Source organism: Struthio camelus, chromosome 13 (genome assembly GCF_040807025.1).
Source record: "Struthio camelus isolate bStrCam1 chromosome 13, bStrCam1.hap1, whole genome shotgun sequence".
Taxonomy (NCBI): domain Eukaryota; kingdom Metazoa; phylum Chordata; class Aves; order Struthioniformes; family Struthionidae; genus Struthio; species Struthio camelus.
This window is the reverse complement of record NC_090954.1, coordinates 7,323,261-7,345,695: the sequence shown is the minus strand read 5'-3', so window position 1 is coordinate 7,345,695 and position 22,435 is coordinate 7,323,261. Positions and strand designations below refer to the sequence as shown.

Sequence of the window (22,435 nt, the reverse complement as noted above, 5' to 3'; positions counted from 1 at the left end):
AGGGAGCTGGGGCTAAGCCCCCCCTATTAAAGCCCGGTTGGGGACAGGGGACAAGCTGGTCTGCGCCTGGTGTCAGCCCCGTTGCCCGCGTTGGGGGACGCCAGCCCCTCGCTCTGGCGTGGCGCTTTCCCGCGCCCAGTGGCAGCATCCACCTGATTCAGTAAAGGGACAGGGACGGCACGGGGTCCCACTGCGCCTCATGCAGTTTGATAATCTGGGGGCAAACCCAGAGCCAGCAGCCCCCTCCGGCCCTGACAGCAAAGCCCTGCCGCGGAGAGCAGGACAGACGGACGGACAGAGCCGGCCGCACACAGGGAGATGCCTCCCGAGACACAGGGAAAATTGAGGTCACCAAAGGCTGAAACGGGAGCTCTGCAAGGCAGCGACCGCCCGAAAGGCGCAAGGAGACCACAGGCTCCGTTGGAGCAGAAACCCTCCGGGAGCAGGGCTCACCTCCTGTCTCATCCCTCAGGCCGGGCGAAGCACCGCTCTCGCGGGCTGAGGGACCGCTCCGGCCCATGCTGGGCCGCCCAGGCCAGAAACCCCCCGGCAGCTCGTTTCTGCAGCTGCAAGGCAGCTTCAGGCAGCGTCCCCTGGGTTTGGGGAGCATCCCGGCCCCTGGGAAGCAGGTCCGGCTGGCAGCCTGCCCCCGACACCTCCACAGCAGAGAAAAAAGGATTTGGGATGAAACGAATACTGAGAGAAGCTAAAGACGACAGAAGTACAGAGCTTTTCCTGATCGCAGTGATGAACCTGGGAACTGCTTTCCGCGTAGGATTTTTCTCCCTGGTTTGCAGGGGTAAAAGGAAAATGATTACAAAACCTACAGAGCCTCTGTTATTTGGGGAGCTCGGTGCATTTTGTACACCACCATTTCTCGCCTTTTTTCTCCTGCCGCTGGTGGCACAGGTTGCCGAGTCAGCCGGCGGCCGGGGCCAGCGCCGGCACTCTCCCGGGGCCCCGCTGGCCCGCGCACGAGCCGCTCCTCGCCACGGCACCCTGCGCCCGGGCTCTCCGTGCTGGTGGAGGATCGGAGCGTCCCGGAGCCCCGCAGCAGCGCCGTCACCTGTTTGCTCAAGGTGGACTTTGCAAGAGCGCAACGCAGCCGCCTAGGAGCCTGCCGGACAGAGCCGGGCAATTCCCACCCTGGCAACCAAGCGTCACCCAGCGACAGGGACAGCAGAGCAGCACCCCAACCCCGGGGCCGTGGGTCCTCAGGGCTCCAGCCCGGCCCGGGGTGCCCCATCGCGTTGCTGCAGGCTGAAACAAAGCAGAAATTGCACATGTTGTGGGATGCCCCGGGCACATCTGCGCCCTGCAGGGAGCGGGGAGCCAGGCTGCGATGGCGGGGAGGCGGGTAGGAGTTAAGCTGCAGCCACGGCCACAAACAGTGGTGCGGACAGACGGAGGGAGACGGAAAACAACCCCCGGGCGGTGGTGCTGGGGGAGGCACCGGCACTTTGCATGGGCGCTCCCAACAGGAGCGGTACGGGGCGAACCCCATCCGCAGCTCAGAGCCAGACCTGACCACCAGAAGCGCTGCCCCGACCCGTGTCGCCGAGCCCCCTGGGCCGGGGGCCAGAGGTGCAAGGAGAGGGGAGCAGCTAGCGGCATCGCCCCTCCGGCGGAGGCGCCGGCACGGTCCTCCCCGCACGGCCCACGCCCCCGTCCCGCCGGCGGTGGGAATCCCTCACTGGCTCGCGTTCGTGCCGCGCTGTCGCCTGACTGATGTGTCATGCAATCCCGTTCATCCCATTTCTTTCCCAAGGCCTCAGCACAGCAGCAGCTTTGTTAAAACAAAAGAGCCAAGGCCTTCCTCCTCCTCCCCCTCCTCCTCCTCCTCCTCCTCCTCCTCCCTGGGTTGGGGAGAGGGAAAGCAGAGCGGGGAGCAAATCCCTGGACACGGAGAGGATGGCGGGATGCGTGTCCCACACCAGCAGCGGCTGCGTGCCTGCTCGGGCCAGGTTTACCCCCGTGACCGGCGGGGGCAGGAGTTTCAGCACGGGCTCGGGGGCCCTGCGGGGGGGCCTGCAGCGCCGGGAGCCGGTGGGGACGGCGCAGCACCCCGCGGCCACGTCCTCTCCCTGCACGGCAGGTGACAGGCTCAGCTGGGGGGCGGGAGGACCGCACCGCCAGGTGCCTGCTAACGGCCGCGCCGGGACGGCCCGCAGCACAGGGGGATGGAGGGCGCCGGGGCAGACGATTGGGCCATAAAGATCCGCCAGTGATAACGTCTCTCTTTCCACTTCTTCGGCCTGTTTATTACCAGCGGGGATCATGTGCGGCACAGCTTATGCTGGGGGAAAGCCTGGCGAGGAGCTCTTCGCAGGCCGGGCGGCCTCCCCGGCTCCGCGCCGCGGCGTGCTCAGCCGAGCATCCTTCCCGTGCCCGAGCCCGCGGAGCATCGTTGCCCTCCGCAGCCCGGCCAGCGGCGGTTCCCACGCGGCCCTGCCTAAAGGCTTTCCCAAGGAGAGCTCCCAGGAGCATCCTGGCAGCAAGACAGGGCTAGAAACCCAAAGCCCCAAGAAGAAACCCCTGGAGAACCAGGGCTGGGGCTGCTTTGCTGGTGCCAAGAGCCCCCGGGCTTCCTGGCTGGGAAGGGCGAGAGGTGGCCGTACCTCCTCGCCCACCCTGGAGACCGCCAGGCCTCCGAGGCAGCCCCAGCCCTGGGGAACCCCTCAGCCCTGCCTCGGAGGAAGCCGGGCAGATGCAGAGGGAAGGAAAGCGCCGGGCTCTGCCCCGGGGCTCAGCGCTGCTATCCATGAGCGAGTGATGCCATCTCCTGGAAGCAGGCGGGCTGGGGACAGGAGGGCTGGGAGGTCCCCAGGGCTGGGCTGACGAGCCACGCTTGCAAGGGCAGAGCGGCCCCGACCGCCGTGCAGGCCGCGCGAGTCAGCAGCGGGTCGGCAGGGGACACACGCGGGAGGCATCTGCACCAGGAAACTGTGCCCGGCTTCAGCCCAGCACCCGTGGGACCGAAAGAAACCCAGCCGGGATGCTGGATGGGGTGTCTGACCGCCATGGGGCTGAGCCGGGAGGAGCCGTCAGGGGCTGAGAAACCTCCCTCAGCTTTGAGACAGTTTGATTCAATGCCTGGAAGAGGAATGAACCGATGCAGTCTCGGTCCTGAAAGCAGCAGCCCCGCGGGCTCCCTCGCGCCCTCCCGGCTCCCGCGGCCCTCGTGCCGCCCAGGGCAGCCCTGTGCCGCCACCTGCGTGGAGCCCGCTGCGGGCTCTGGCGGATCCCCCGGGCTTTTCCCCGACACCTGAACCAGGTCTCTGCCGGCAGTTGTGTCCCGGCGCCGGCCGGGTTCCTCTGCACTTCACAGGCAGCCAGCGTTACAACAGAAACGGGAACCAAGGTGATGTCCCTGCCTATCGCCCTGGATAGGCCTGGAGTTAAACAGAAATGTTTGCTTCCTCGAGGGAAAATCCTGGACATCTTCACTTATAGGCAGAGAGCTGAGCACATGCTCGTGGCCCGGAGCAGCGGCCTGGTTTCTGCAGCTGAGCACTGGCCGGGGGAACTGGCTTTCTCTTCCCCCGACTCCTTGCCCTGAGCTCCCTTCCCTGCACGGCCCAGGCAGGTTTTGCAGCGTGGCACCAGCAGGTCAGGGTGACGTTATAGGGCACTGCTTTCCGGGGAGCCCAAATCACCGTGCTCCTGGCATCGCTGTACAGCCCCCTCTCAGAGTCTGGATCATCTGCCAGCTCCGAGAGGTCTGAAACAGCCCTCTTGGCAAAATGCAAAAGCCGCAGATCTTGGGACCAGCTGCAAGAGGGCGCTGGGGGCAGCGACACATGCTGGCATGTCTCATTGCCACCTGGCAGATGCTGGGCTCCTGCTCTGGCTGGTCTAGTGGGTGCAATTCCCTCCGCACCAGCCCAGGACCAGGCGCCTGCCATGCCACTGCGCGGGCACTGAGCACCGCCGACCCGATGGCAACGCTGCGCCAGAGAGAGCGAGCCTGCGCCGGGAGACACGCAGCTGCCGGGAGCCGAGGCTGCCGGGAGCCGAGGCCGGGGCGAGTGGGGAGCTCCCCGGGCTGCCCGCGAGGCTCCTTCCTTTGCAGCATTTCAGGCCCTGCAGGCGCTGCACAAGCAGAGGGTTAACGCTTCCCACGTTAAGTGGCTGCAGATGTGTGGGAAAGTCTGGGGCGACCGGACGGCACCGCTATTAGTATTCACCCAGGAGCCTGCCGCCGCCTCCCAGGGCTCCGCCGAGCACATTTAATACCAAGGCCCGTCGCGGGGGTTAGGAAGAGTGCGTGGGATGGGGGCGGAAAGGCCCCTTTTCGGGGGAAAGGCACTGTGCTAGCATCATCCCTGCTGCTGGCTAAAGCGGCTGCCTCTGAGCATCGGCTCCTCCGGGACCGGCCGTCGCTTGCAGCAGACCCAGCACCTCCTCAGCACTGGGACGTACAGCCACACGGCTCCGTGGTACGTCCCCGAGGGCGCGCAGGTCAGTGCTACAGCCCCATGGCATGGCGCTCCAGCCGCGACACTGCCCGGAAAGCCCGGGAACTGCCCTTCGTCCAGCCCAGCAGGGTGCACGAGCCAGGGGAGCCCCCCAGTCCCTTGTGTTTTGCTGGATGATCTCCCTGGAAGGAGCCCAGCACTTTCTGTCCCCAGCCCTTCATCCTGGTGCACCGGGCTCTGCTGTCACCCACCGCCGTCCTGGCAAAGCTCCCGAGCAGCGGGGCCCTGCACAGCATAGCAGTTCCTCCGGAGGAGAGCTTTGGAAAAGGCTGGGTGAAGTATCTGTGCCGAGAGCTCAATCTAGCTGGGAGCAAGTGCTGGCAGCTATCATGATGGATGGCTTGCCCAGATGTTATTCTCTGCTCCCCAGCACCAGTCGCCTCTTTCTTGTGGTCTGAGGTTCAACACCACATCAGAGCGGTGCTTAAATTCCTGGCTTTCTGCCGAGAGAGGCTCAGAGGAGTTGCAACCCCAGGGGAATCTGGCCCCTGTTAACGCCTGCAAGGAGCAGGAGAGGTTGAGCTCTGCCTCCTCTTTCTCACCTGCCTCTCACTTGCTGGCACATGGGTCCTTGTCATTGACTCCAGCCCGTCCTTTCTCTCCATCATGTTGGGTCCTCCTCGCTGGGGCACTAGGTGGAGAATGGTTCTTCTCCACCTCAGGCCCAAGCTATGGCCTTTTCCCAGGGTCCCAGCTACATCTGGGATGGGGGAAGGAGGTTGGGATGCAGTTTTGATCCTGGTGTTGCCAGCGCAGTCCAAATACCCCAGAATGTCCCTATCCCAGCAGCTGCTTCGTGCACCAGAAGGGCCACGCTGCACAGCCCCAAGCTCCTGTTAACACTCGTGCCACTTATTTGGGCTTGCCCGAGGCTGGAAACCTCAGCTGAGAGGGGCTCTGGCAGCCCACGCTGCAGCTGTCCCAGCCCCAAGGGAAGCACTCAGTCCTGCAAGCGCCACCAGCGGGGGTGCAGGAGCCAAAAATAGAGGTGAGCGAAGAAGAGGGGATGAGGCGGAGGTAGGTGAGCTGTTGCCCTCCACCCACGCGCTTGCACGCAGCGTCCCTCCGGCGCTGGCGCTTCCTCCGAGCTGGCCTTTCCCAGGAGCTGCTTTAACCCCAGTGCGCTATGTTCCCAAACAAAGCGCACGGCCCCGCACACTCGCAGCAGCCGTGTGCTTTCCGGGACGCTGCAGGGTCTCCCAGCATCCCAAAACAACGGCCCATGAGCCATAAAAAGTTCTCTCAGGAAAGGGTTTTGCTCGCCCAGGTTGTCCTTGCTCCCAGCCCGGGGATGAGCGCTGGGGTCACCCGTCTGCAGGGAGGAGAAGGGGGAACACGGCGGAGCTGGGGCTCATGCCCTCAAGCATGGCCAGAGCTTGCTTTTCCGCTCCCTGCTCCTTGCTAGGCTGCGTGGCTGCGAGCTCCCATCGATCCCCTCTCAGGGGCTGGGAAGCAGCACTCAGCCAAAATCGGAGCACAGCAGCCCCCTCGTTGGCTGCCCCGTTGCCTGCCGGCCCAAGTGTGGCCAGCTCTGCTCAGCAGGGACACTGGTGTCCACAGGCTACTGGGCATTGGGAGAGGCCCGGAGACCCGTCCCCGCTGGAAGGGGGACAGCGCATGGCCCAGCAGGACGGCACCACAGGCTTTCGGCCTCACTGGGTCAGGAGCAGAGATGTCCTACCAGCCCGGAGCAGAGATGTTGCAGAGCGCTGCTCTGCAGAGCTATTCCCACCCGCCCACATGTCCCTGCACAGGGACCCGTCAGACGTGTCTCTGTCCTTTGGGAAAAGTGTTGGGAACAGCCATGTGCACAGCACGTTCCCTCTCGCCTGCGCCCTACGTGAGCCCAGTCTCCCGCTCAAGGGCTCTGCACAACAGATGGTCCCGTATCCGGAGGGACCGCCCGGGCCCCCCTGCCACGTGGCCCTGCTCACCAGGCCTCCACGCACCTGGAGCCAGGGACCCCGGCCAAATCGGCGCAGGGGATCAGCAGGGTTTTGCCACCACTTGTCCCCAGCCGCCACCTCTTCATCCAGCTTCACGCCACCTCCCTGCGGAGCCCAGTGCAGAGCCCCCTCCCCATCCTTAGGGACATCTCTCCTGTATCCTCTCCTTTTCTCCATCATCTCGCTGCGCTCTGGGCTCAGCCGGACCCGTATCTCCTGCTCAGGCTGCCACTTTCCCTGTCCGCTCTCCAAACCTCACCCGGGCACAGGGCCGGCGCGTTTTGCCCCATGTGAAGCACCGCAGCCCGAGCCCTCGCTTTCCTTTGCCACCACCAGACTGGAGCGCGGGGTCCAATGCTTCCGCCTTGGCTTTTCGTCAGTGACTAGAAAACGCTGGAGATAACTGGAGATAAGCCGCAATCTCTTCGCCTCGCGCAGTGACTCATTAGCTGTCCCGGCTGTGCGTGCTTCGACCGAGCAGAGCCGGAGGGGATGCCACCCCCCAGCACACAAACCAGCCCCCCGTTTCTGCAGCGTGGTCTTTATGGGAAGGGTTTGGAGATTTTCTTGGAAAAGGAAGAAAGAAGCCAAGAAGCGTATCTTCTCAGGGGAGCCTCCTCTTTAAGGAAACATTACTTTTTCCCTGTTTTTCTTTTTCTGGAGTCAGATTAAGGCACAACCTCAAGAAAGAAACTGAGGCAAGAATTGATCGTTCTGGAGATGGTGTCCACCCAAAGACGTGCTGCACCTCGTTTCCCTGGCAAAGCCGACCGCCCGGTTCTTCTCAAGGACCGACGGCAATGCTTTGTCTATTCAGAGATTCTCATTAAATTTGTTCAGACTCACTGGGGGGGGGGGGGGGGGGAGATTTAAAGCACATCCATTAACCTGCTCCCAAGCCCTTAGGGGCGCTCAGGCATCGAGCGCCCGCGCCTCGTGCGGCCGGGGCGGGAAGGGGAGCGCCGAGGGTCTCTCTGCGAATAGTGAAAAAAGCCAGGCAGGTCCTCGGGGCAACTCGGCTCGTCCCTCCGCGTGCCCTCGAGCGCCCCGGGTGGGGTTAAAGCGGGCGGCGTGCGCGCGTTGGCGGTCCCCGAGCGCCGGCCCGAGTCACAGTCCCCGGGCGGCCGGGGAGGCATCCGAAGGGACGGCGCACAGTCAGCTCAGCACAGGCCGTCTTTAATAAAAACATGAGTCAGCTGCTGGCGTGGGCAGCGGATTTTCTAAACATCCCCTCATATCCTGAGAAAGGAAAAAAAAAAGGGGGGGGAGGGGGGCTTGGGGGGGGGGGGGGAAGAGAGCGAGAAAAAGAAAACAGGGAAAAAGGCCAGAATTGAAAGCAGACACAGGGAGAGGGCAGCCCCCTTCCCTCTGGTTTAAGGAGGCCAGAGCCGGGCGATTCGGGCTCCTTTTGTTTCCCATTAGCTGGGCCCTTGCCGCTCCCCCCCATCGGCCGCCTGCGGCAAAACCCCCCCTCTTTTCGCAGCCGCTTTTGCCTTCTCCTCCTTTTGTTTTTGTCTTTTTTTTTTTTTCCGGGTAACCTCATCGCGCTCGTCCGTTGGGGCTTTAATCGAAAGTTTTGCTCTGCGAATGGTCCCGGCGGAGGGTGGAGGGAGAAAGCAGGCAGAGGAGGAAGTCGGAGGCGCTCAGCTCCTCATTGGAGCGGGACCTTCCCTCCTTCTCCTCCTCCCAAGGTCTCTTTTATTTATCCACGGGCACGCACACGCACGCACACGCGTGCACACCCCTCCGCCGGGGGCTGGCCTGCACGCCGGGGCCTGAGGCGGCCGGACCCCCCCAGGCGGCCGGGGGCTGCCCGGGGCGCTGCGGGGATGCACTAGGGCAGCAGACCCAGCCCTTGGCTGCAGCCCAGCCCTGGCACAGCCTGTCCTTGCTTTTTTTCTTCTTTTCCCCCCCCCCGCCTTCCCTTCCTCCCCCTGTTACTTTCTCCCTTCCCTCTGTTTCTGCTTTAAGTGGAAAAGCCTTGCCAGCTGGGGAAGGCTGGGAGGGCAGCAAGAGCCTCAGCAAGCAGCAGATAAGGAGAGCGGAGGAGGAGAGCGAGGCATCCGCGGCGCCGGCGCCCCGGGACATGGGGCACCGGCGCTCACCCGCTGCACACGCCGCACAAGGTAGGACCGCCATGCCCCCCGGGGCTGCTCGCCCGCCCGCTCCGCCTCGGCCGTCACGCTGGCGCACCCCGAGCGTGGCCGGCGGCGCGGGCCCGCGGTCCCCCAGCGCTCTCTGCCCCAAGGGGGTCCTCTGCCCCGTGGGGGGGGGCTGGCGCCCCGAGACGTCCCGCCAAGAGCAGCCCAGAGCCGCAGCATCCCGCGGGAAAAGCCGTCCCGTAAGCTCGCGCCAGGCTGCCAAGAGGCGCTCCTGGGCTGGGACGATGGGGGACAGAGAGCAGAGCACCCATGGGGACAGTGTGACCACGGGGCAGGAGCGCGGGGACCCCCCTGCTGCAGTGGCAGCCAGGACCCAGGGGGATTTCTGCCCCCCCTGTGCAGCGCAGGGGCTCGCGGTCCTGCCAGCCGCAGTCCCCTGTGCCCCATCCCAGCGTGTGCCGCCGTCGGCCGGGCGTCCCTGGGTTTCGTCCTCCGGCCCCGTGGTTATCGGAGAGCTGGGACGTGCGTGGGAAGGGGCCAGTCCCCATCGCAGCGAGGTGTCTCTCGGAGGCATGAGCGTGCTTATCCCGGCAGAGGGGCTGCAAGGGGAGCCGGCCCGCGGTGATGTCCGCAGCCGCGGGGGACCTGGTGGGGGGACGTGCGTCTCTCTCTGCCCCATCCCCAGGACCTGCCTGCGCCGCGGGCAGCCTGGGGACGGGCACCGCAGCCGCAAAAGGCCTGCCGGCGAGAGGCACCCCGTTGCCCACCTCCCCACCACCCGCTACGTGGCTCCGAGGCGGCTCGCAGGAGGCCGGCGTGGGAACGCAGGCTCTTGCTGAGTTAGGAGATGCTTCAGGGCAGCGCTTCGGTTTGTGTTTCCCCCCATAGTTTCCACGGGTACTGAGTGCTTTCCAGGCACTGCAGCGTTGCTGGAGCTTTAACCATCCAACACAGCCATAGCTGTCCCTAAATGCTCCCAGGGACGTGCCGTTTCTGTCACTGGCCCTTGGCTGGATTTTGTCCCCACGGGCCAGGCCGGCCCCGGAGATGGATGTCTGCAACCCTGGTGCTCGCAGTAGGGCTTTTCAGGGCCGTTGCGGGAACCAGCCTGTGTGGGGTCAGCTGGCAGCAGGGCAGCTTTCAAAGCAGGGCTCGGGGTGCAAAGGGATGTTGTGCTGCCCCATCGTTGTCCCAGAGCAGCTGGGACTTCTGCTAAAGCAGCTGGCAAACAGTGATCGCAGCAGCTGCTGGGAGGCTGGTGGCAGGGTTTGGCATGCAAACCCCGTCTGCAGGGTCTTGGCAGGCTCTAATCTTTTTGGATGTTCTTCCCTTAGTGACAAGGGCTAGAAAAGTTGAGCCTCAGTGCTCCTCGGGCCATTTCCCCCCTCCAGCACAGGGCCAGGAGAAAGTGTCTGTGCATCCCATGCTCCCAGGGAGGTGGCACGTTTCCTTTAGGCTGCCTGAGCCAGCAGCAGAGATACAGCTCTGCCTGGCAGAAGGCACTCGCTGGGCTGATGTGGTGGTGGAGCAGCCAGGTAGCTGCCTCTGGCTGGCAGCCTGCCCTGGGCACACGACTGATGGGAGGCTCAAAGTCACTCCTTGATGTTGCTGCCACCCCAGCATGGGCGGCCCATGCTGCCATCCCCATCAAGGGGCTGCGCCCCTGGGGCCAGGAAGCACCTCTGAGTCAGTCAGTGCATCAAGAGGGGTTGGTGTTTGCGAGAAGTCACAGCAAGCCATTTGCAGCACAAAAAAGGATGGGTTTTTTTTTCCCCCTAAAACCAAATGTCCCTTCTTCCAGATCAGAAGGACGGAGCTCAAGGCTGCAGCCACCTCAATACCTGTCCTTGGTTCACCTCCCATAGCCCCACACAACGCCAGGCATTTAGCACCTAAGCAGGGTGCCAGTAGTCTGTAAGGGAAGCACAGTCTAAACACCAGCACGGTAGAGGCACAACCCGCTGTAATACTGCAGTCGGTGTACTTAGCCATGGCTTGTTGTCAAATGTTTGGGGCATTTCTAGTGGGGTCCCACAGGGCTCTGGCCTGGGCTCGGTTCTGCGCAATCTTTGCATTAACAGACCGGACGATGGCAGAGCGCATGTACTAAATGCTGGACGGACGCCAGGCTCGGGTGGGCAGCCAGTACTTTGGCAGATCAGAGCTCAAAATGATCCCAGTGGGCTCAAGGAGGAGCCTGGAGTTAACCAGGCAAAAATGAGTTGGGACAACGTGCTGTGTTTAGGAAGGAAGCATTAAACGGCTCTACAGGATCTAGGGAGCTAACTGTCTCGGCAGCGTGTAGTGTGGGAAAGGATCCGGGGGCTGCAGTGGACACAAACCAGATTGCGCTGTGCGGCACAGGGAAACCAGCAGCCCTTCCTGTGGGATGTGCCGAGAGGAGCACGGCTGGAGGCGGCGTGCGCGGGCCCATCCCACGCCGGCGTGGAGGGGCTGGGTCCCCTGCTCCGAGCAATGCGGGTCCAGTTGCCAGGTCCAGGCTGGAGCTCCACACTTCAGCAAAGGTGCACGCAAGTTGGGAAGGTTCAGGGTAAACACCAAGAATGATCAGAAGGCCAGAAAAGGTTGCAAGAGGGCTGAAAGAAGGGTCGATGGGGCTGTTCGATAGCTGAACACCAAGGATAGGTGGCATGCAGTCCTTGAGTACGTGAAAGGTGGCTGCAAAGCAAAAAGTTAACTTTTAGGGAGAACTTTTGCGGGTTTGCAGACAGATTGCCCAGTGAGGCCGGGTGCCTTCAGCACTGCAGGTTTCCCAGGCCAGTTAGGCAGCATCTGGCTGGGGAGGATGTGGTGCAACAGCACAACAGTGACCTGATGGTCTCCCCTCCAGCCTTGTTATTCATGGGTCTATGACAGGTTGTTCAATACATTCAGAACAATATTGTTATGTAGAAAAGAGTATGAAGTCATTCTCCAGCGCTACCAGGGCAAGACGAATTTGTGGTAACAGGCAACAGAGTAAAGCTGAGGTTAGTAAACTCCTCCAGGCTGGTACCGCACAAGAGGAGACCGTGTTGACTTGCTGTAGGGTCACCCTTGAGACAGACCGGTTGGACTGGCGGCATCAGAGGTGTCTGAGCAGGCTGTGTCCTGGCCCACGCTGGGCCGGAGAGGTCTTCTGAGGTCTCGTCTGGCCCCGGGGGTCTGATGCCCCGATGCCCATCACCGGCAGAGCGAGGCAGCCCTGCTGACCCCAGGGCCCGGAGGGGACGGAGGTGCGGGACGGCGTGGCCCAGGCTGGTGGGAAGCATCCTATCTCCACGAGGGAGGATCCAGGGCTGGACGCTTCGAGGAGTTTGTTTGTGCTGAAACCGAGGGAAAGCAATCCCCCGGCAAGGATCCGCGACGGGAGCGTATAAACTGGGTATTGTTTCCTGAGGGGCTGGAGTGGCTCCAGAAGGCTCCTTCCGCTCTGCCAGGCAAATTGGACATAACGAGGCTTGTTTTAGGGGTGGTTATTTCCCCTCCTCCTCTCCCCGGTTGCCTAATTAGGCTCCCAGAGCCCAGCGCACCTCTGCCCTCCTGCCCTCTTTCTGGAAGCGCAGTGGTTTCCGGGAGCCGCGCAGGACGCAGACCCAGCCGTGCAGCGGGAGGCAGGGGGCACCACGATGTGCCGGCCATCTCACCCTGCGCCTCGGTGGCCCTGGGCCCCTGGGCTTCCACCGCAAGCCCTGCGGGTGCCCTGCTGCGGAGGGAGGCCGGGGACAGGGCTCAGAGGGGTGCTGACATGGCCCGGGATGGACACCTGGGATGCCGGGCTGCCGCATGACGCAGCCCACGTTTCTGCATGCCTTCTGCTCCCCTCTGTGCTACCACTGACCTGGAGGCCTTAGTGTGAAAAGTAATGGCAATATGAAAAGCCTGTGCGGGAAGGGAGCCTGCGAAAGCGCTCGTGGAAAGCTTGTTGCCCAAAAAAAAAAAAAAAAAAAAGAATTTGCGTAGTGTAAATGGTGTACGACCTTCTGCAAGCGTTGGCGGGCTCATCGGCTCCCATGCTTGCGGGCATGCCCGCACACTGCCGGGGCCGTGCCCACGGGCTCCCCAACCCGGGGAGCGGAGGGGCTTGCAGGAGGCAGCGTGAGCAGAAACAGGGCAAGGTTGGAGAGTGCCGGGTGCAAGCCGGGCTTTGCACCGGGTGTCAGAGCCCCGGCGGCAAACCCGGACCGCACGCTGAGTGTGCTGGGAGGCAGACAGAGTGGGAGGCATCGTCTCCCTGCTAAGGAAAAGTGTCCCATCCCTGAGCCCAGGCTTCTGGGCGGCTTCGCCCCTGGCGGGGCCGAGACGGGGCTGCGAGGGGCTCCCCCAGCTCCAGCACGTCCCCTGGCAGCGGGCGACGCGAAAGCCTGCCCCTCCGTGCGGGGCCCCATCCTGCTCGGCCCGGCGCGCCGGGCGCTCTGCCTTCCCCTTTCTGGCCCGTCTACCACGCAAAAGAGGCTGTGACTGAAATCTTAATGCTACGGAGATGCAGTAATTGGCACCAATTAAATTGCTACATTCATGTTTGAATTGCTTTAACTGGCGAGACACACTGTCTTATTTATACAAAAAAATATGTTTGCTTGTGGGTTTGTCTGAACTGGGGCCAGGAGAAAATAAACCATTTCAAGCTCCGCTGTCTGAAAGCGCATTCTCCACTTGCAAACTGGAAGTCACCTCGGTTTCAGTATTTGCCTAGGAAATGGCTGCAGAATAGAAAGCCCCGCTCCCCTCGGGGCTGAGCGCTCCCAGCACCTCGAGAGGGTCCCGTCTGCTCTCCCCACCCCTCGCCCGGCTGCCAAGTTTCTCTCTGCAGCCTGGGAGCCTGCTGGGAGCGCGTGGTCCGATGCAGAGAGGCGAATTCCTCCTGCGAGGCCTGGGACGCTGGGAAAACAGCGTGAAGGGGGGCGGCCGGGGACGCTGGCAGCCGCCAGCCCACCTTGGCCAAAACCCACCTTGGCTTCCCCTGGGCGGGGGGGCTCCGTGCCATGCTGGGGGCTGTTTGCAGCGCGGCGGTGCTGAGGGGAGAGGAGAGCCTTCCCCTGCCACAGCAGAAGATGGTCCTTGCCCCGGAGATTCACCACCAAAATACATCTGGAAGGCAAAAATCGTTAGGGCATCCTTTACTTGTGCCTGGCCTGAGCCTGGGTCCCCGGCACGCTGCAGAGGCCAGCGCCGGGGGCGAAGCGACTTGCCCAAGGCAGCTCCGTCTCCCAAGTCCTAGCCTCCGCCCCTGGCTCCTCAGCCGGTTGCCAGGCTCTCTTGGAAAAATGGGGCCAAATCTCCAAAACCAACTTCCCTCCCTACCTGCCGCCTGCTTTACCGCCCTGCGGCCGGGCGAAGGGCTCCCTGACCCGCTGCTCCCTGGCCGCGGGCCTGGTGAGCGGCTAATCCTGGCCACGAGAGCAAAAAACCCCATAACGAAGCAATTAAGCTCGGGTCCCTTGCAGGCAGCCGAGGAGAGGAGCCCAAATGCATCCACGCAGATTATTCCCGCCTCCCTGGCAGCGCCTGCCGGACCCGCGTCTCTCGGAGGTTTTTCAAACGAGGATCAGGTTGCTGCCGTGCGCGGGGCCGGGGCCGGCCAGCCGCCAGCGCTGGGACGCGGGCTGTGGCTCCGGAGGCCCCGAAACGCCGCCCGCTCCCGCCGCTTTGCCCGGCTCCTGCGTCCTTCCCCGGGGCCGACGCAGGACAGGCGGGGAGGAAGGAGCCGGAGATGGCTCCGCTCCTCCTGCTGTCCTCAACCACCGCCTTCATCCCTGGCAGCGGATGATTAGCAGTTAATTAGAGCCAGCCAGGCCCTTCGGAGGCCGCTCAAGGCCCCGCGCCGTAGCGGCAGCGCTCGGGAGCGGGAGACGGGACTCCCAGGCTGTTTTCCTTCTCGCGTCTCCCTCATCAAAGCGTTTGGTTACTACGAGAAGAGCGGTCACGGCTCCGCGGCGGCGCCCTGGCAGCCGCGGAGGTTTCCCCGCCGTCGGCTCACGCCGCTCTGCCTGCGGCGGGGGGGAAAGCGGCTCCGGCCCCGGCCGCCCGGCACGCTCGGGCACGGCAGATGCTGATGCAGAGCCCGGCTCCCCCCGGCCTCGGCCAGCCCGCGTGAACCTCCCCGGGCCGAGCGGGGGGCCGAGGCTGCTCCTCCCAACGCCCCCGACCCTCCTTTCCCGGCCCCCCTCGGCCCTCGCCCGGGGTTTTTCCCACAGCCCCGGCCAAGCTGGCGAGCTGCGGGGAGCGAGCGCCGGCCCCGGGGCCTGGCTTTTCTCCTGGAAGCGGAAGCGGGGGAGCATGCGCGGCCGGGAGGGCGATGAATACCCCGCGCTCGGGGCTGGGGGATTTATTTATAACGCTGGCACCGCTCCAAACAGATGTTTCGTTTTATTCCGAACTCGCGCTGGAGAGGTCACTCGTTTCCTCCGTCTCCCAGGGGCTTCAAGCGGTGGAGGAAGGCGGGAGGAGCGAGGGGGTGGCTCCCCGCGCACCGGCCTCGCTCGGCGTGCCGGACGGCCGCCCCGGCCTGGCGCGGTCGGAGAGGCGGCCGCAGCCAAACGAGGGCCGCCTGGGGCTGGCCACCCCGCAGCACCCCGCGCCTGGAAGAGCTGACGCCGGGGGCTGCTGAGTCACGGAGCCGGGGCTCGGCGTCCTCCCCGGCAGCCTCCCCCTGCGCTTTGGAGTCCTAGCCCGCGTTTTCGGCTTTCTGTCAAGACGCTGTCGAAGCCCGTGACGGAGCTTGGCAGGAGGACGCTGGGCTTTTGCTAACTCATGTCTCGCTGGCTCCTGCGGAGCGGCGGCCCCGCGAGAGCAGCGGCCGCGGCGGCCCCTCTCGCCCGGGGCCCCGCGGGAGCCGGGAGCAGCAGGGGAGGGCGGCGGGGCTGCAGCCCTCCCTCCGGCCGCGGGAAACGGCGATGCTACGCCGGCAGCGTCACCAGGAGGAGCTCGGCGCGGGCGCCGGGGCCGGAGCGGGACTAGGGTGCACCTCCTCCAGGCGGGACGGAGGCCGGGGACCGGGCTGCGGGCACAGGCGAGAAACCGGGGCGAGCGCTCCTGGGAGCCGCACGGGACCCCGGAGGCTCCCAGCCCCTCCGCTCCGCAGCCCGGTTTCGGATTTCCTCCCTCTCTGTTTTATCATCAGCTGTTTCTGGGCCGGGGACGACAGGCTCGTCGTGTGTGCGCGCTGCCTAATTCCAGCCATGTGCTGGGAAAAAGGAAAAGGGCTCTGTGAGGATGATCTGGCCTGTGAGTAAAGGCGGTGTCATGGGAGCCGAGGGACCCCAGAGGAGAGATGTTGCAACTCCGGACAGCTCCAGCCAAGGGGGGAGGAAAAAAAAAAAAGAAAACACTCAGATTTATTTAGATGAAAGGGTGGGAAAGGAGCAGTCGCAGAAGCAGGGGGGGAGGGCGGCAGAGGGAAGCAGGACCAGCCAAAGCGCTTCGCTGCCAGGCAAGCAGGGCTGGGGTTTCAGGGGTGGTCCGCCATCATGCGGGGAGCTCTTTGCCGCTTTGGAAGAGGGGGACGGTGTCCCGGACCGGGAGAAGCCCTCGATCCCTGGCTGCGAGCAGCATCAATCACGCGCTCCATCCGGGGCTCTCTTAGTGCACGCGGGCACCCATGAGCTCACTTAATGACTCAGACGCATTTAGACAAAAGAAGAAATAAAGTATATTTTACTTCCCGCTAATTTGCACCAGATGTCTTTCGCCTGCTTGGCAGGACCCCGAGGCCGGCGAGCATTGTGGGAGAGCCGGGAATCGCAGCCCGACTGGGGCTGCGCGTAGAGGACGAGGGGGAGACCGGGAGAGCTCGAAATAGAAAGCGAGAGGAAGGGAAAGGGATTGGCGTCTGTGCGAGAAGCCTGGCTGCGCTTCTCCGCTCCTGCCCTTGCCGCGGCTCTGCTGACGCAAGCGCCGCGAGCTGGCCTGCCCCGGCGGGCCGGGGCCGTGCCCAGCACCCCTGCTCAGCACCGCCGGAGCCGGGAGCCACGGGCAAGGGAACAGCACAGCATGGGCCAACAGATGCAGGAGTTGCCCCAGGAACAGCAACTGTGCAGGGCAGCAAGAATTTGGGCTTATTTACTGAGATTTCTGCACCCCGATTTCCAGCAAAGAGCACATCCCCTCCCCAGTGACCGGTGAGCCGAGGTTGCTGTCGGGGCAGTCGTGGCCGCTCTCCCCACCCCAGTGTGCAGCGCCTGCTCCCTCCCAACATGCTGCCTGCCAGCTCCTGTGCTTTGGGGCACTTGTAGGCCCCTACTGGTTCTCCAAATGGCATTAGAGGTTTGGGGGAGAGGCAAAAAATGTACTCTAGGCGTGCTTGGATGGTGGGCGGTGAACCAAGAGGGCCTCCTTGGCATTGACCACCGTCCATTCGAATGTCCCCTGGCCTCTGCAGGGCGACAGTTGGACCCATCCCACGTGGGCCAGTGCTTTGGGCCAGGCAGTGTCATAGGCTGCTCGTGCCAGCGGTGTTTGCCAAGCGTGCAGAGACATTCTGAGAGCAAGAGTTGAGAGAAGGGGACTTGGATGTCTGGCAGGACATACCGAGCAAAGTCAAAGTGAGCTCCTGCCTTGTCACCCAAGAATATTCAAGGCTGAGGCTGCAAAACATATTTTGGGTATTAACAAAGGCATCTTTTTCTTAGTAGCATCGTTAAACAAGAGACAAATTTGGAGCAGGGGGAATAGTAATGACTCAGCAAGGTTTGGTGTAGCTTGAGCACCCTAGCAAGGCCCTGCGAGGTGGGGAGGAGTGGCAGAGATGCCTGATGAAATCGTGCCTCTCTGAAGGAAGGTGGGACTGTCCCCAACAGGGGCTGAATGTGGCCATTCCTCATATCCAAAATGGTGGCTTCAGCCTGTCCCACCACAGAAATTTGAGTCCAAGTTCATCAGCTGAAGAGGCATCGCTCCCTCCCGCCAGCATTCACAGCAGCGAGATGGGGAACGGAGGGAAGGCACGGCCATTGTTGGGGTTGGGAGGCAGGAGAAAGGAGAGCAAGCTGCTCTGGAGAAGCTGTGAAGTAACGAGACCAGGAATCACAACACTTGTTTCCCTGTCCTGGCTTAGCCATGGACATGCTGCTGCGGTGCCAGTCCCTCGCCAGCCCTTGGATGCTTTCATTTCCATGAGCGCTGAAGCAGGCTGGGAAACCCAAAAGCTCTAGAGCTGGCTCCTCACTCCTTCATCTCGCCTGCAAGCACAACCCGCCCCCAGGAGCCTCGAGCTGCTCTGGGGGTGCAGTGGAGCAACCCGCCACATGCACTCCTGCCGCCTCGCGAGCAGTGCGCTGCCCGGTCTGGCACAGTTATAGGAGAGAGATAAGCCCAGACCATGGGGCTTTGTGCCTCAGCAGGCAAGGTTGTCCATATCTGCATCTCGTTTTGACTCAAACCCGCTTGGAAACATTCACAACCCTTCAGCACCCAGCTCGGGTCCTCACTGGTAGGCAGTGCAGAGGTGAGAAGAGCAGCGGCTGCTCGAAGCTGGCGGGGAGCCTCCCTCCCCGTGGTGCCCAGCAGAGCCCCGGCACGGCCGGCCCGTGGCCCCGGGGAGCGTGAGCCCCGGCAGAGCACAGCGCGCGGGGCCGAGCACGGGGCCGCAGGGGCTGGCCGGCAGCGTGGCCAAGCCTGCCCAGCCCGCGCCTCCGAGCCGGCTGACCTCCCATCTCCTCTCCCAGCCAAATTCCTCTTTTAGAATAATAAACAGTCCGGCTCTGGCGAAAGAGAAAACCTCCTTGCTCTGCCGGGCTGAGGCCAGTTTGCCCCCACATCACAGTGTTGGAGGGGGGGCCCTGGATCCGTGCACAGGGACCACAGAGGGGAGGTGAGGGGTCGCAGTGCAGGACGTCGCCTGGGCTGCTGCAAGATAGGAGGCAGCCACAGGGGTTGATTGAAAGCAGTGGCATTACTAGAAACGTCTTATCAGTCTTGCTGTGAACAAAAGCTGAGATTGAGGAGGGAAAGAAGAATTGCTCTCAAGGCTGGCAGGGAAATGGGTGTCTTTGCGTCCCTGTGAAACGCCTGTGTCCCTGTGACCGGTAAAGAAAGGCTTGCCCCGCTTAGCCAGCCTGTGGGCAAGGGGCTCAGAAGGGGGCTATGTAAGCAAGGAGCAAACCTGTCCCCTCCCCGCACCAGTCACGTGAGGCAGCGCGTGAGCCTGTTGGATGCCATCGTGTCCTCTGGGATGGGCAGAGCCCTGCGTCTCCCTGCGTGCATTTCACACCGGCCAGAGCGGAGGTCACTCCTCTTCATGAGATGCTGCCACCCTCCCACTCTGCTCAGGAAGCATCTCCAAGAGAAATGCCTTTCTGCAAACTAGCAGTTTTATTCAAATCAGCTATGAATGCAGGGGAGGCAGCAAGAGGCGGCAGGGCTCTCATGAGCAATATCTGTGCTAGCCCAGCACCAAAATGCAGCACCTCACCTGCAGCAAGGCTAACGGTGGCAGTCACGAAGTTGGACGGCCAGCTAGAAGCTGAGCAGTAGCTCAGGAAGACGTTCATTGCTGGACGGCAGAGATTTGGGATGGGCCATCCAGGCTGGCTGGTGCATGCAGGCAGGGAGGGGTGAAAGGAGATGATCCCAGCTGTCCTTGAAGCCTTGGACATTGAATAGTGGATGAATCACACACCTCTGCAAAGGAGAATTGGGAAACAAAGCTAATTGTCCTGATGGCATTGTCTTGCGGGCAGCGAGATTAGGTTGTCCATCCTTCTCCCTTCTCCTGCAGGCTGGTGTGCTTGGAGGGTGGGAGCAGCAAGGTCGCATCCATTTGCAGCCTGAATTTCACCTCGGTCCTTTCATCCTACCCACCCCCAGCTCTTCCCTAGCAGTACTCTCATCCCCTCTGGCAAACGCAGGAGGAGTCACAGAGGGGTTTTCTGGAGGGAGGGGAGGAGAGAGGGAAGCTGCTGAATAAGCTGGAGACCTGGAAGAGTTTGCTGGTAGATCAGACTTTCCTGAGCCAAAGCAAGAGAATAACAAGAGAAAAACATCTGACGAGCACACGTCATTTAAAAACCATTTCCTCCTAACATCAAGCAGACCCAGACGCAACTCCAGGGCCAAGTGACAACAAGTCATTCAGTAAGAGACGGTACCTGGAGCCGGGTCGCAGCCCCAGACGCCGCTAGCACAGGGGTCCTGGCGCACTGAGGGCAGGCTCTGGCAGCACGGCGCGGGTGCAGGAGGCCCCACCAGCTGGGAGGCGGGAGGTGGCCCAGCTGCAGGGCGGCAGCTCATCCCCAAATAGCAGCATGTCTGGGTCATGACGTTCAGATCCGTGTGGAAACCTTCCCAAAGCCCAGCGGTGCTGAGCCGTGGCTTTGGCTCTGCCATCCTCATTGCTTAACTGTCGGCGGCTGCCTGCCTCTCCGGTGCTTCGGCCTCGGGGGCCCTGCTCCCTTGCCCAGTGCTGGGGCAATTGCTCTTGTCGTCTTTTCAGCCCAAACCGGGTTGGGGAACTCTCCTCCCATTCATTCCCAATCCTTAGGGACTGGCCCTCCATTTCCCCCAGCTTTCCCCTGGGAAGCCTTTTCCCCTCCCTCCTTCTTTCTTTTGCCTCTTTGTCTGGCTTTACGGAAATGTTCATTGTCAACCTGCAGATGGGAGGAGGGGGGATACCTGTCACCCCGTCACACGGGGGACAGACCTCCCTGCTCATGGGAAGCATTGGCCTGGTCTCTTCAGGACTGTCTGTTTGCACCAGGGAGGGCTGTAAAGGATCTATGGGAAAGATTTCTTGAGAAATGTTGAATAAAGGGATTTTTAACCAAAAAGCCTTCTTAAGTATTCCCTTAAAATATATATATTTTTAAACTAAAATATAGGAAATCTTCAGTTTTTTGGGGGGGCTTGTTTTGTTGGAAAGAGCAAAAAATGTGGGAGGATTAAAGGGGGGAGAATCCATTTTATAGCAAGTTTTATCTCACTGGAGCTAAGGGAAAGCAAAACTCGGGAAAAAAAAAGACAAGCAGCTGAGCAGAGGGACCGTGAAGGCAGGGCTCTGCGGCAGGGGGAGTGGCCTTTCGAGCAGAGATGAGCAAGAGTTGACACAAATCCTGGAGCATCCCGCAAAATCCCTGTTTACCAGTGGGAGATGCCTTAGAAACAGCTCCTCCAGCAGCTCCAGCGTGAAGGAAAAGCAGGGCAGCCCGCCAAGAGGGAAAGGCTGAGCAAAGGTCCCGGGGCACTGCAGTCTGGGCTGACCAGGCAGGCTGGAAAGCTGGGAAGAGACGTGAAGTTTCCAGCTGGGAGAAGGGAGCTGCCCTGACCCCACGGCTGCAGAGCGGGTCCAGGCTCGGGCGTCTGGGGCAGGCGAGGAATCATCTCTGCCAGCCACCCTGCGCTCACCCTGCTTTTGTTCTTGGCAGGACTTGGCTGCTGTGCTGCAGACCCCACCATGCTGTGCACCTTGCTGAAGGCAACCCTCGGGCTCCTCTTCCTCACTGGTGAGTGGCGCGGCTGGGGAGGCACACATAGGTTTGGGCCCTGCACGGGGGAACCTGCCCCAGGATGCTCACCCCAGCTAGGGCAACAGGGAACAAATGGTGCTGGGAGGCACAGACGTTAGGCAGTGTGCACCAGGCACGTACGTGACAGAGAGACACACAGCCACATCGGCTCTCCAAGGCGCACACGAGCCAACTGCCATGTTGCGTATACGGGAGGCACCCGTCCCCTCTAATGACTTGAGTTCATCAGCCCACGCTGACCCAGTGCTACTGCGGGTGGGATGTGGCATCCCAACCGGTTTCAGCTGTGTAGAAGGAGGCGACCTTCACAGCTGCCCTCAGCCCTTAGCAGACACACAAGAAGCTACTGAAGCCAGTTGTTTTGGACACCCCCATGGCAGGGAGGCTTCAGTCAGACCCCACACACCCCATAGCCCCCACCCCAAGGCGATGAGGCACCTGGCTGCGCCTGCTCTGCCTGCAGCCAGGCACGGCTTCCCTGCTGCCCAGGTGTGCGGGGAGCTGGGCACTGTGCCCAGCTGCCCTGCAGAGCGCATGCCCCTTCTCAGCCCCACTGGGACCTCTGGGCAAAGGGTGCAGCCAAGAGGATGGCAGCCACCCAGGGGAGACACGGGAAGTCATTCAGGAAGACCTTGCCTGCTCTATTGCTTCCATAGGATTTCCTGCAAGGTTTTGCTTCCATTCCTTTTTCATCTTCTTTTAAATTGGCGTTGTTTCTGGCTAGTCTGTGTCACTTCTGACACTGTCCTATGGAAAGGCAGCCAGCAGAGCAGGGAATTGCCTCATTTCCTTTCCTCCCCACCCCCCACTCACTAAATGCACTAATAGCCTTTCCAAGCCTTTGAAGGTACCTCTGAGACCTACATTTGCCTCAAAATGAGATAGTCTCATTTTGAGTCAACAGAACTGCTATCCATAATGTCAGCTCCTGGGGCCACCTAGACCAGGTCATGGTACACAGAAAAACTGAGAACAGGAGCAAACATGTGGGTGGTCCCCAGGTCACCCCTGTTTCCAGCCCTGTCCTCACCAAAGATGTCAAGCAGGCCAGTGTAATGGTATCACAGTCTCATCTTGCTCCTCCAAATTCCCCTTGGCAGGTCTGCTGGAGGTAACATCCGGGAGCAGCAGGCTGCACATCGAACCTGGAGATGCTGAGATCGTCCTTAGCCTCCACAGCACCTTCTCCCTCGTGTGCTATGGGGATGGCATGCTGGTCTGGGAACGGGAAGGTCAGACTCTCCCCGCCTCGCTGGAACACAAGGATGGTGTTTTCATCAGCAATCTCACCCTCTGGAATGTGACGGGCCGTCAAACGGGGGAGTATATGTGCACCTACAGCCCTGACCAGGCTCCAGAGCCAACAGAGAGGAAGGCTGTTTACATCTATGTTCCGGGTATGGGACAGCACATTCTTGTCTCTGCATTTCCACAGGGGTCTAGCAACC

At 62.1% G+C, this 22,435-nt stretch overlaps 1 protein-coding gene across 1 annotated transcript in view; it reads left to right on the top strand.

The window, feature by feature from the left end:
* The first annotated feature begins 8,384 nt into the window (after positions 1 to 8,384).
* PDGFRB (platelet derived growth factor receptor beta) overlaps positions 8,385 to 22,435 on the top strand; it is a 32,549-nt gene continuing 18,498 nt past the window's right edge. Inside the window, exons 1-3 of the mRNA XM_068959696.1 lie at positions 8,385 to 8,550; positions 20,886 to 20,963; positions 22,088 to 22,384. Of these exons, the coding sequence (XP_068815797.1) occupies positions 8,511 to 8,550; positions 20,886 to 20,963; positions 22,088 to 22,384 (415 nt within the window). The 5' untranslated portion in view covers positions 8,385 to 8,510. The remainder of the gene's footprint in view (positions 8,551 to 20,885; positions 20,964 to 22,087; positions 22,385 to 22,435) is intronic.